The sequence below is a fragment of the Triticum aestivum genome, chromosome 7A, assembly GCF_018294505.1.
Source record: "Triticum aestivum cultivar Chinese Spring chromosome 7A, IWGSC CS RefSeq v2.1, whole genome shotgun sequence".
NCBI classification, from domain to species: Eukaryota; Viridiplantae; Streptophyta; class Magnoliopsida; order Poales; family Poaceae; genus Triticum; species Triticum aestivum.
This window is the reverse complement of record NC_057812.1, coordinates 733,233,701-733,246,103: the sequence shown is the minus strand read 5'-3', so window position 1 is coordinate 733,246,103 and position 12,403 is coordinate 733,233,701. Positions and strand designations below refer to the sequence as shown.

At 46.5% G+C, this 12,403-nt stretch overlaps 1 protein-coding gene across 1 annotated transcript; it reads right to left on the bottom strand.

The window, feature by feature from the left end:
- Positions 1-3,232: 3,232 nt before the first annotated feature.
- LOC123153922 (putative disease resistance protein RGA4) lies at positions 3,233-10,416 on the bottom strand. Its single transcript, XM_044572797.1, has 6 exons — positions 10,133-10,416; positions 7,443-7,667; positions 6,476-7,070; positions 5,795-6,406; positions 5,566-5,611; positions 3,233-5,430 (listed from the first exon to the last, which is right to left on the bottom strand). The coding sequence occupies exons 1-6, from the start codon at positions 10,414-10,416 to the stop codon at positions 3,233-3,235; spliced, it is 3,960 nt and encodes a 1,319-aa protein (XP_044428732.1).
- Positions 10,417-12,403: the final 1,987 nt, after the last annotated feature.

Here is a 12,403-nt window from a genome sequence, read left to right as displayed (position 1 = left end):
CCTATTTCTCCGCGCCTCGTCCAAACATTATAGTGTGGCATGAAACCCTTGTAAAGCAGGTGGGTGTGAAGGATTTTTCAGTCAGAGTAAGACTTCGTATTCCCACATTTAGGGCATGGAAAACACATAAAACCATTCTGCTTGTTTGCCTCAGGCACTTCGAGAAAATTATGCACGCCCTTAATGTACTCGGAGGTGTGTCTGTCACCGTACATCCATTGCTGGTTCATCTGTGTGCATTATATATAATTATGTGTGTCAAAAGTAAGAAAATCAGACAAGTATCTATCTAAAGTAAGAAAATCAGACAAGTATCCATCTAAAGTAAGAAAATCAGAAAGAAGATAAGAACAAGAGGCTCACTACGGTGGTGTCGGCGACGAGATCGGCGCGGGCGATCGACGGCGGTGAAAACGGGGACGGGGCGTGACGGACCGCTAAACCTATACAAATCTCGGGAAAAATGGAGCTTTGAGGTCGAGCTTCGAGAGGAGAAAGTTTAACTAGTCTGGCTCGGGCATTTCATCGAACACCTCATGTGCATAGGAGGTTAGCTAGAGCACCCAATGCCCTCCCCCTCGCCCGTCAGCAAAAAACAGAGCACTGTGGAGTGCTCTACTGCGGCGATGGGGTATATATAGGCAACTTATTTGTCCCCGTTCGTGGCAGGAACCGGAACTAAATCCCCCTCTTCTGTACCGGTTCTAGGCACGAACCGGTACCAATGGCTGTGGGCCAGGAGCGCGGTCCATTGGTCTCGGTTCTTGCCTAGAACCGGGACAAATGGATCCAGACGAACCGGGACCAATGCCCACGAGGCCCCGGCCGACCCCCTGGGCTCATGAACCGGGACTAATGCCCCCCACGGGTCCCGGTTCGTGAAGAACCAGGAGTAATGGGCTGGCCAGGCCCGAACCAAGGGCCTGTTTGCTACTAGTGGTTTAGTTCCTCTGATCTCGAGGTAGATCAACTCTGTAACCCCCATATAACAAGCAATATAATCAAGCACGATCTTGGGTATTACCTCTTAGAGAGGGCCCGAACCTGGGTAAATATCGTGCTCTGTGTCCCTTGTTCCCCATCGATCCAAGATCCACAGTTCGGGACCCCCTACCCGAGATCCGCCGATTTTGGCACCGATATTGGTGCTTCTATCGAGAGTTCTGTTGTCGGATCGCCGAAGGGTCGATGGCTCGCCTGATCATCGGAGACGACATCAACACTGGGGACATCTTTGTCCGCGGGCAACTTTTCGCGTTCGGCAGCATTGCCCTGCACGCTGACTCGACCGGTCATCTCAACCAAGACACCTGCCCAGCCAACCACAAAACCATGCCTCCACAATGAGAAGAGCCGGGACCAAACAAGAAATAGCAAAAAAAAGTGGGCTGGACCCACACCTTAACTGGCCGAATTGGGATAAAACAGTTAGCTGCGCGAATCTTGAAGGTATGGGACAATCCAACGGCTGAAACACTCAAAGTCTCAGTCCACTGAAATTACTAAAAAAGACTTTCACCCCACTTTTTATATAAGCAAACCATTAGAGCCAACGAGTTTAACAGAAAGACCCACACCACACGACACAAACAAAGGTAGCTCAACAAGCCTAAGGAACATAAAAGGAAAACAGCGGTCGCGGCGATGCCACAGCCACAGATACTGAGATTTAGCAGCACCGCAGAGAATAACTTTTGGTGCTTGCATACACTCCTAATGAACAAAATTCTGATTCACCAAAGGACACTAGGCTAGCTCGACATGTTAACTCGAGAAATTACAATTGTAGATTATTGTGTTAACTCAACAAATAACATGATTTGTGGTCGAACTAAGGGCATTTTCAACCGATCCCCAATAACTGGTTAGGGCATGTACAATGGTGCTATCTTAGGAGTGACATGTAGAATAAATGATGAGGTGAAGGAGAGAGAACTCGTAAGAAAAGACTTGTCTTCTCTTATTTAAGAGGAGACAAGAGATGATCTCCTAGCACAATATGTCTCACCACGTTTTTAGGAACAACTAGTTATTGAAGATAAGACTAAGAAATGACCCATTGTAGACATTTTTTTTTTGTCATCTCTAAATTACATGCAAGACTTAAGATAAGACTATCTTATCAACCATTGTACATACCCTTAGAGGAGTAAAATCCCGATTTTACTCCTCTAACCATGACCTAGCCTATCCCTAATAATCATTAGTGGAGTAAAAATTATACTTGGCCGCGGTGAATTTTCCTATATTTACTCCACCGCTCGCCGGATAAGTAAAAAAATATCTCCCTCTCTTCCCCTCATCTCCCTCCTCTCCTCCACCCCCCCGCCATTCCCCGCCGGCCCCTCTCCTCCCAATGGCTGGACGTGGTGGCCGGAGGTCCCTATCGCTGATCCGCAGTGCGGATCCGTGCCGCCACACTCGTGGATCATCATCTACTGGTGCATCTTCGAGCCGACGCCGTTCGCTGATCTGCCCGCCCCCGCCCGGTTCACTAACTTCCCAGAGTTCCCCGTGTTGCGGCCGCCGCCGAGGACATACCTCAGCGTGTGGCAGCGCGCATGGGGGACATGTGTGGCGGAGATAACCGACTGGTAGACCCACTAAAGGAAGTGGGTCGGCAAGTTCCACATGGCGGAGTTCGCGGCAATGGAGTACGACCAGTGGCAAGTCCGGTTCCAAGGCTCCGTGGTGAGGCTAAACTTCCTGTTCGGGACAGTGCTGTTCCACCTCGGCCTGCCGATGCCGGGTGTAGTGAGCGCGGTGATGGCTCGAGTGGACCGAGAGGCAAGGGAGCGACATGAGGCGTAGGCCGCCGCCGAGGCGTAAATGGAGGACCTCCGTCGCCAGCACCCCGAGCTCGTGGAGGTGGAGCAGGCGATATTCGCCAACAATGACGGGGAGGTCATGGTCATCTCCGACGACAAGGTGCAAGGCGGCGAGGAGGGCGGAAAGGAGGGCGGCGAGCAGGAGGAGTTCGACATAGAGGAGTGGCGGAGCATCTTCCCCAACTGTGAGGACGACGGCACCGGCCCAGACCCATGTCTCACCGGCGGTGGCCTGTCGAGGAAGGAGTGGCTCAACCTCCACTATGACCTATGAGTAGTGTAGCTTAAGTTTAATAATAAGTTTGAATTACTTCAGTAAGGTTTACTCTTACTCCTCTATTTTACATGGGATGGGCTAGAAATGCCCTTAGAAGTAAACTCTACCTTATAAAGTTACAAGGTCATCAATTCACACAGCGATCATCAATTTTGACCCTTAGCTTACTTGTTGTTAGCAATCTGCATTGTTCTGACAGCTTGTTGCAGCAACCTCTGATCTCCAGCTCTTCCAGTGAGGGTGGGAGGCCCTCCTTTGGCAGCTCTGAGATGCGCTTACAATAGCTGATCTCGAATGCCTTGAGGGAAGGAAGGCTGTGCAGCCCCGCAGAAAGATCTACGAGATCATCACAACCACCTATATACAGTTTCTCCAGCGAAGGTGGGAGGCCCTCCCTTGGCAGCTCTGAGATTGCGCAGGATTCAATATCCAACATCTTTAGGGAAGGAAGGCTGTGCAGCCCCGCCGGAAGATCTACGAGATCGTGACAATGGAAAAATTGGAGATGTTGCAGGGACCTGTGGAGCAGAAGCGCTATCTCTTGATCATCTGTTAGTCTCGCCTCTTTCAGAAGATATAGCTGTAGTCGTTGGAGGCAGGTGAGGCCCTTGTAGAATGACCTGGTAAGGCGAGACAAATCATCGATTTCAAGACTTTCCAGTCTAGCGAAAATTCCACCTGTTACCTCATAACTCTCTCCAAACGTGGTAGGGGATTTGACTACCAGATGCTTGAGGTTCACGAGGGATAGCAGGCCCTCTAGTGTGACGAGTGAAGTACATCTTACAATATGAAGATTTTCCAGCAGTGTGAAGGATTCCAGCTGTAGAAATTCCAAACTTGAGGTTCCATGTAATACCAAAGACCTGAGGGTTCCAAGTGATTCCATGCTGTGTAATGTGACGAGCCATTTGCATGCTCTAATTGTTAAATCTTCCAAAGACGTGCAGGAGTGCAACATTAGAGAATTCAAACTTTCGCTATAACATACTGCTAAATGTTTGAGGCATGTATGGTTATTCAGAAAGCAGGGCTGCAGGGTTTCCTGGGAATACTCATCAATTGCAATTTCTTCAAGTGATCGCGGGAGGAGCAATCTTCCGTGCACCAAAGACGAGAACAACTCGGGGCATTCCTCAATTTTTAGATACTCAAGGCAGGTAAATGCAGCGAAGCCTTCCCTGCTCCCATCAAATATTAGACTAGGGCATTCACAAATAATTATCTTTTTGAGAGAGGAGGTAACATTTAATGGAACGCAAAACAATCCATCATGAGCCAAGCAAGCCGAACAATCATTTAGATATCCTGATGATGAAGCCTCCGAGGCTAGGATAAGATTCGACCGACTATTTCCTCCCCCTTCAATCTGCAACTCTGTCAAGTTTGGACAGTCCTTTATCACCAATTCCTTCATAGCCAGCGCATGTCGAAGAATCATAGATAACCATTTCCCCGTTATTCCACATGAAACAATACTGAGACTTTCAAGGTATGGCAAGGCATTATAATCTGCAGCTATCACGTCTTCATGTGTGTGCGGTGAAAAAATATCTGAAGAGAAGAGTTTTGTGCAGTTGTGTATGCTCAAACTCTCTAGAGATACCAGATGAGAAAAACTTATTAGTGAAATAGACACCAGATTCTGACAGCCTTTTATTTCCAAGTGTTTGAGGTCCCTCAGATTATGGAATGCGAAGATTTTGTCATCCAGTCTCATCTCACCAGAAGAATCACCCAAAAGACTATTTTGCCTAATTTTGAATGTTTCCATGGAATATCCGTCGATCGTGAGAAACATTGAAACTCGGCTGATTAAAAGTTCAGAAAATGTGGCTAAAGAACGAAGAGGGGCCAATATTTGCAAGTGAGGACAATCACAGATTATGAATTTTGTAAGACTGGGCAACCATGTATTTTTCTCCATTTTGAAGCTATGATGTTTCTCAAGCAAGTCAAACATCTTGAGTGCAGGGCAACCTCGGATCTCCAGTAACCTTAAACTTGAGTTCATATCTCCCAGAGAAGTGCAGACACAGTTCTCCAACTCTAGCATCTCAACTAAAACTAGCTCCTCCAAAGATGGAACTGAAACTTCTCTTACTTCCCTCATGTTGCTCAACTTCAACCTTATAAGAAACGGGAACCTTTCTAAACATGGAAGTATCCAGCTCCCTCCACAGTTCTCTAGATGAATTATCTGCAAAGAGGTAAGCCTACCATCTAACATTTGATGCGCAAACTTGCCCTTAACTTGAGAAGGTGAACCCAGCTTAACATGACCGCCCTCAAGTTTTAGATACCGGAGATGTGTATGATTTACCCAACCACACATGAAGGAATGAGAATCAGCAGATGTTGCAGACAAATGTAGCACTCGCAAATGATTTTCGTCTTGGAACACTTCTTTGAAGACTTTAAAGAAAAAAGGGTCATACTGCCCAATTAATACCAATGTCCTCAAGTTTTTCACTGATGTAAATGCAATTCGTACTTTTTCTTCAAACTTCTCACTACGAGATATATTGTTGGTTTGATCATCCATATGATATACATAATCAGTTAGAATTGATAAATGGTGTATAGTTGGCGATATTTCATTGCAACATATACCATCCAATGTTGCACACTCCATTCTTGAAACAACCCTTGCAAAATCATGCATAAGATCTCTAATGGCATAGGATGCCTGTTTGCCTGAAGAGAAGACTTCTTCATTTTCCTCAACCTGCTCAAAGAAGCCCAAGTTCACCAAGTCAGTTAGATAGGACCATCCCATTTCCACCAAACTCCTACTTGAATAATCAGGCTTCACAAATCCCTGTGAAATCCACATACGAACTAACTCCTCGGCATGAAACAGATAACTATATGGGAATATAGAACAATATGAAAAACACTGTTGTAAATGGTAGGGCAGCTCATCATAGCAAAGCTTCAAAGCTGGCATGATGCCGTTACATAGTTTCTGGGATTTCCAGTATTCATTTTTCAGATTGTTAGTCCAATGTTCAACGGTAAGATGTCCCCTTAATAGTGCTCCTGCAGTTTGCGCTGCTAATGGGTTTCCCTTTAATTTTTGTGCCATTTTATGCGCTATGTCACTTAGACTTTCTTTCTCTTCGTAGTTCTCATCACCAAATGCACATGCTTTAAACAGTAACCAGAAATCCTGTTTTTCCAATGCACCTAACTTAATTGGTTCAACCGTTCCTCTCCTTTTTGCAATATATGGTTTTCTAGTTGTCATGATTATGACATTGTTGTTTGCACTGTCAGACGCAAAAGGAGCCAATAGCTGGTCCCATCGGCTATCATTTCTATCATCCCAGACATCATCTAAAACAAGTAGAACCCTCTTCGATTTGATATTATTCTTCAAGACCTCCTGAAGCTTGGCATAGCTGCAAAGCCCTTGATGTGTTTCCTCGGACACAAAATCTAACATCTCCCTTGTGAGTCTCACTTCATCAAAGATGTTAGACACCCAAATCCATATCCTGAGGTTAAATTGATTTTCCACTGCTGGATCATTGTATACAAGTTGAGCAAGAGATGTCTTGCCAACTCCTCCAATGCCTACAATAGGAAGAACAGTGACACCAGCAGCTGATTTGTGTTCTCTTATCAAATTGATGATGAATTTCTTCTCTGCCGCTCTCCCGTACATTTTTCTTTGAACAAGACTTGATGTTCTTCGGCATGGATCCGAGGTTGTACTCTGAGGGTGATTTGTAGTTCTAGAAGAGTCAAACCCAAGTATGTCGAGAAGCTTGCTCATATCCCTTTGGATACCCTTCAATTGACTAATTATTTGTCGTAACTTGCTGGAATATTCATCCTTCTTCGACAGGCATGCGTTATCTGTTGTGACCTGTGTTGGTTCTTCATCAATTCTCCTCCTTTTTCTGCTGGATGAATTACCAACTGGAACAGGAAAACCATTTCCAGTAGCATCGCTTATGCTACAATAAGAAAAAAAAGGGTTCTTAAGCAAATCGTCTATATAAAGGAATACCAAGAACAGAAACGAGTAAATTCTAGCCTTTATGAATTAATTAGGCCGTACCCCAAAAGAAAAACAGAGAGACATTGATACGTTGTACTCCCTCCGTTCCTAAATATAAGTCTTTTTAGACATTCCAACAAATGACTACATACGAAGCAAAATGAGTGAATCTATGCTTTAAAATATGTCTACATACATCTGCATGTTATAGTCCATTTGAAATATCTAAAAAGACTTATATTTAGGAACGGAGGGAGTAAATTATACTCCCGGATGTATCTAGTAACTAGACAAATTTAAGACAAGAATTTTGGGACGGAGGAAGTACCTCGAGGAAGGGTCTTGCAGTTGGCGACTTGCCCTACAACCAGCACTCTTGATATGCCTGCTCAAAACCCCTGTCCCATTTGTAGTCTTACATTGAACTACAGTGTGACAGTATTTACATTCTGCCTCGACAGGGTTTCCATTATCATCTCTTATAACCACAAAATGGTCCCATGCCTTGGACCGTTGCCTCCTCCCACGACTGCTACTTGTTGATGGTATATCAATATCGACCACTGATGTCCAAGTAGCTGTGCCAAAAAAAAAGGAAAGTGTTAGCATGGTCATGTGAGCTCAAACTCCCTGGCTCTTTTACATTTAGAAACAAAACCATGGAAAATTTTTATAGATCCATTGAAATAAGGAATAAATTGCATAAAACCACTACATTGAAGGCTAGATTAGCAGAAAACACGAGGTTACATTATTTTGGCAGAATACACTGTGTCTACAACAATTTTTCTTTCTGTAAATAAAATTGATCGGCGGATTGGCTCGGTTGACCGCGTATATGACAGATGAACCCACCAGTCAGGCTGACGCGAGACATCACACATGTAATGGCGATGTTTAGAACGATGTCATCATGTGTGGAGCCCTATGGGGTCCACCTCATTGGAAGAAAAAAGAAAGAAATATCTTTTTTTTACTCGCCTTATCTTCACCACAGGACCACCTCGCCGCCGCCCGTCCTCTCCCATCCTATTCCTCCCCAGCTGCCACCACTCTCTCCTCTCTCTCAGGCACCCGAGCGCTGTGCAACCAGTCCAGCCCCGTCAAGGTGCCCCAGCACCAGGCATCCGTAACAACGCCGAAGGACAGCGAAACTCGTCCGGTCCTGAGTTCTTGTTCCGCGCATCTCCTCCTCCCTCTGCCCGCGCAACGTGGCGGACAAGATCATCCTCAGGCCGGCACCTTTCATCTTCACGGTGGCCGCGCCGCGCGGCGGCGACGCTACGGAGGTCGTAGGCCGGGACGGCAAGGAGTAGGCGCGCAGATCGCCACAGGGGCCGCCGCCTGTTCTGGTTCTTGCCAGATCCGGGCTCGGATTGGAGAGGAGGAGCACGGATCCGAGGTGCGGAAGGCGACAACGGCTTGTTTCTTGCTGGTTCCGAGCGAGGGCGGGCTAACGGCGGTGACTTTCGTGGAGCTCGGGTGCCATGGCAATGGGCGGCGGCGCTTCTCCAAGCTGCTGGTTCAGGAGGGAGACACAGAGAGAGAGAGAGAGAGAAATTAGGGAGGTGAGAAGAACTAGATAGAAGGTAGGATGAAATGCTGACAAGTGGGCCCCACTTCCAGCAAAACGGTTGAACGTAGCGGTGTGAGCAATTTACTCGTGAAGTAAGCTTGCCCCTAGATACGTGGGTCCTTTCAAGATCATTGGCAAAAGAGGCGATCTCGCCTATCAACTTGACCTTCCGTCCAACTTCGCAAATGTGCACGATGTGTTTCACGTGTCACAGCTTTGCAAGTGCTTCAAGACTCCTGAGCGCACCATCAATTTCGAAGAGATTGATCTCCCAAGGTCTTTTGCATGGGAAAACCTATGAAGCATCGATACTTCAAAACTTGCTGTATCGCTGTACCGGATGGCGCCGATACTCGGATGTGGCTCCGATACTCATACTCGTATCCCAGAAGTGTACCTTTTTTATTTAAAAACAAAAAAGAAAATGCCGATACAGCTAGGAACACGCTCATCACATGGCGGGACACAGAGACGTCGGCGAGCGAGAGACGCAGCTCCCGAGCGAGGACCAATAGCCCGCGACCACTAACCCTAACCTTCGCCTCTCGCACTATATATGTTCGACTGCAACAGGGATTAGGGATCGAGGGCGACTCCGGAGCGCCGCCTCCACCGCCTGGGGTGGCACGCCACATTGTGTGCTTGCTTGCCTGCTTGCTGGCTTCCGTACTTACGTAGTACTACTACTATACTGTGTGCTTGATGCCTTCTAGCTCGCAGAGAAATAGCTGCACAAAGGAGGCTATCACTTCGATTTTAGTGGGATAAAATTGCTTGCTGATGACTGATTTTGCTACTTTGCTGCTGCTGTCTACTTCTAGGGAGGGAAATACGACATGGCATCTGCTGGGAGTGGTATGACAGCAAGCCAATCTTCACTTGGTGGTAACCAATGGGCCAGTATTTTGATCTCATCTCACACATTCTATTATGTTTGTATCTATTACACGATCATTTTATCAATTATTTATACATACTCACCGTATTGATGTTTCTGGAAATTGCCGTATCCCCGTATCGCTGAACCGGTGTCGCTGTATCGGTGCTTCATAGGAGGAAACTAAACATAACATGAACCATTTCAACAAAACGCTAGCAACTCGTATGAAGTGACCAAAGCGTGAACAACACTAGATTTCACAGGCGGCATCGACATTGTCTATTTCTAGACGACTACCTAAAGAAGGAAGCTCCGATAAATTCTACTCCTTCGGTAAACTAATATAGCATAAGATTATTTAGAACACCAAAATTAATTCCGATCCACCATACATGAAGCGTTCCAACAGAACACTAACTCGTACGAACTGACCAAAACATTTCACAGACGCATCGGCTATTTCTACACCACCACCTGAAGAACTGAGCTCAGCTCAGATAGAATCTAATTTAACTGTATTTTGCAACAGAGACTCACAACTGAAGTAATCTGCAGGTTGTAAGCAGGCTTACCCTGTTTGAGCCTGTAGTAGTCGAGGTCGTCGACCACGTTGGCCGCATCATAGAGCACCTCCTTGAGATCAGCAAGAGATTCAGCCACTGGCTCGTTGCCAAGCTCCCTGCCGTCAACAGCGGAGACCACCAAGCGGACTCCCTTGATTGCAGACTTAAGCCCCTCGATTTCTACTTCAAGCCCAGCTTCACGGACCCAGGGGTCAGGGGGCTTGCCAATCAGTGGGTTTGAGAGGATCTCTTGCGCTAGCCACCCGATCCCGGCGGCCTCCATCGGCGGAAGAGAGCTTGCAGTTCGTAAGCGGCCGGCCGTGTAGGTGTAGTGGACGGACGGACGGACGGAGGAAGCAAAGCCAAAATGCCAAATAGAAATACTGGAGGCAGCTCATCCCCAGCTTGGTTTTTATATAATACAAATTGTTACGGGCTGGGCCCCAATGGGTTATCGTCGAGTTAAGAGCTAGAAAGGCCTGTCCGTCTGTGTACATGGGCTGGGCTGGGCTGGGATATGGCCACGAGCAAAAAACCTCAATAACAACAAAATGAAGGTCCCCATCATTTCATTTTTTTTTATAAATTTCTCTTTATTTCATTTCATATTCAAGCACTCCATCATCCATATATACACACAAATACATACATGCTCACATAATTTAGGAACAAAATTATTACTATTTGGTAAGTACTACCACACAATTTTATTTTTCAAAAACAACAAAAAATACAAAAAAAATTGTTTAAAGGAGGGAACTATTTGGGGATGGCGGACGCAAAGCCTCCGAGGCCCGCAACGAGGATGAGGGACGGGATGGAGCACCACACGACGGTTCTCCCGACTGCTCGTCGGTCGCACCGCCGCTGGTTCACCCAGAGACCAGCCCAGGCCTCTGCGCACCCGAAGAGCACTAGGACAACGAGAATGGCGTAGTAGGAGTAGAAGACCACCCTGCCATGATGGAGGAAGACGCCGCCGGGACCCCTGTAGACGAGCAGCCACAATGCCCCAGCGGCCTCGAGGACACCGCACAGGAGCAGCGCCGCGGGCAGCTTATCCCTGTCGAGGCTGGCCTCCGTGATCGCGTCCACCGTGCTGCTCTCCAGCTCCATATATAGCTGCCTCTAGTAACTTGTAATCAATCTGGCTCAGTCAGGTGATGCACCTGCGCATAACTACTACGCGCATACTGCAAGCCTGAGCTTATAAGCACCGGTGGTTTGAGATCAAAGATGGCACGATAGGACAGGCGGACACATAAAATATTAGCTGCGGAGGGTTCCAAGCTAACATCTTTTATCCCAAATGCTAGGCGACTCCTTGTTGTTTCCTTGTCACTTTCGAGAAGGTGAAGTAAGCACACGACACAACACGAAGTCACGAACCCGAAGGAACCCGATGGACCTCGCGATCTGCGAGCAAACACACGGACACGAAACATGTACAGCAACACAAAGGTGACGTTCGCCTGAGCGTGTACACGAACAACAAGAAAGGAACCCGCCTAGCAGCAACTATTTTCTTCTTTTCTAATCTTCTGAATAATATATTACACTACATAAGTACTTATTGATGTATAATTATATAGAGAGGGTGGATTTTTTTGCTCCCGGGATCCATGGAGCCCGAATTTTCAAAAATTCAAAAAACAACTTTTTAAGTTTCAAAAATAAACTGAAAATAAATACGCAAGTACTTATAGATGCTTACTAGATGCATGTAAAATTCACCAAGAAATACGTTCTCATGTGCGTTGTACAAAAAAGTATTTAAATACTTTTATAGAGAACAGTACATGTGCTAGAAATACGTCGTTTTTTTTGCGGGTGAAATATATGGTTTGTTATTTCTATATAGCTCATATATCATGCACTGTTTTTTTTGGGCAAACATATCATGCACTGGTATAGCGCACATGGGTGTGCTGCATGGTCCACGACCCAGTATGCTCGCACAATCGCTCTTCTGTCACTAGTAGAAAACATGGGTTTGGTCCCGGTTTCAGAGCGCCTTTAGTCCCGGTTCTACAATCGGGGCAAAACGAACGGGACAAATGCGCACCACTTCTAGTCCCGATTAGCTTACGAACCGGGACTAAAGGAGCTCCACGTGGCCAATGTGGGGGCGCCTAGGAAGGAGGACCTTTAGTCCCGGTTGCTAACACCGACCGGGAATAAAAAGCAGCCATGCGTCAGCAGGTGTCAGGTGCTATTTTTTTTTTGAAAGGAGGGCTTTAGGGGTTTTGGAGGGTTTAGGGATTTTTGTA

Excerpts from the sequence above, each read along its gene's own strand:
- LOC123153922 (XM_044572797.1), bottom strand. The coding sequence starts at position 10,416 with ATGGAGGCCGCCGGGATCGGGTGGCTAGCGCAAGAGATCCTCTCAAAC. Across the intron at positions 5,612-5,794 it reads TCTTCTCTTCAGGCAAACAG|TTTGAAGAAAAAGTACGAAT; the intron begins GCATCCTATGCC and ends CGTAGTGAGAAG. Across the intron at positions 5,431-5,565 it reads TACATCAGTGAAAAACTTGA|GGGTAAATCATACACATCTC; the intron begins GGACATTGGTAT and ends TCATGTGTGGTT.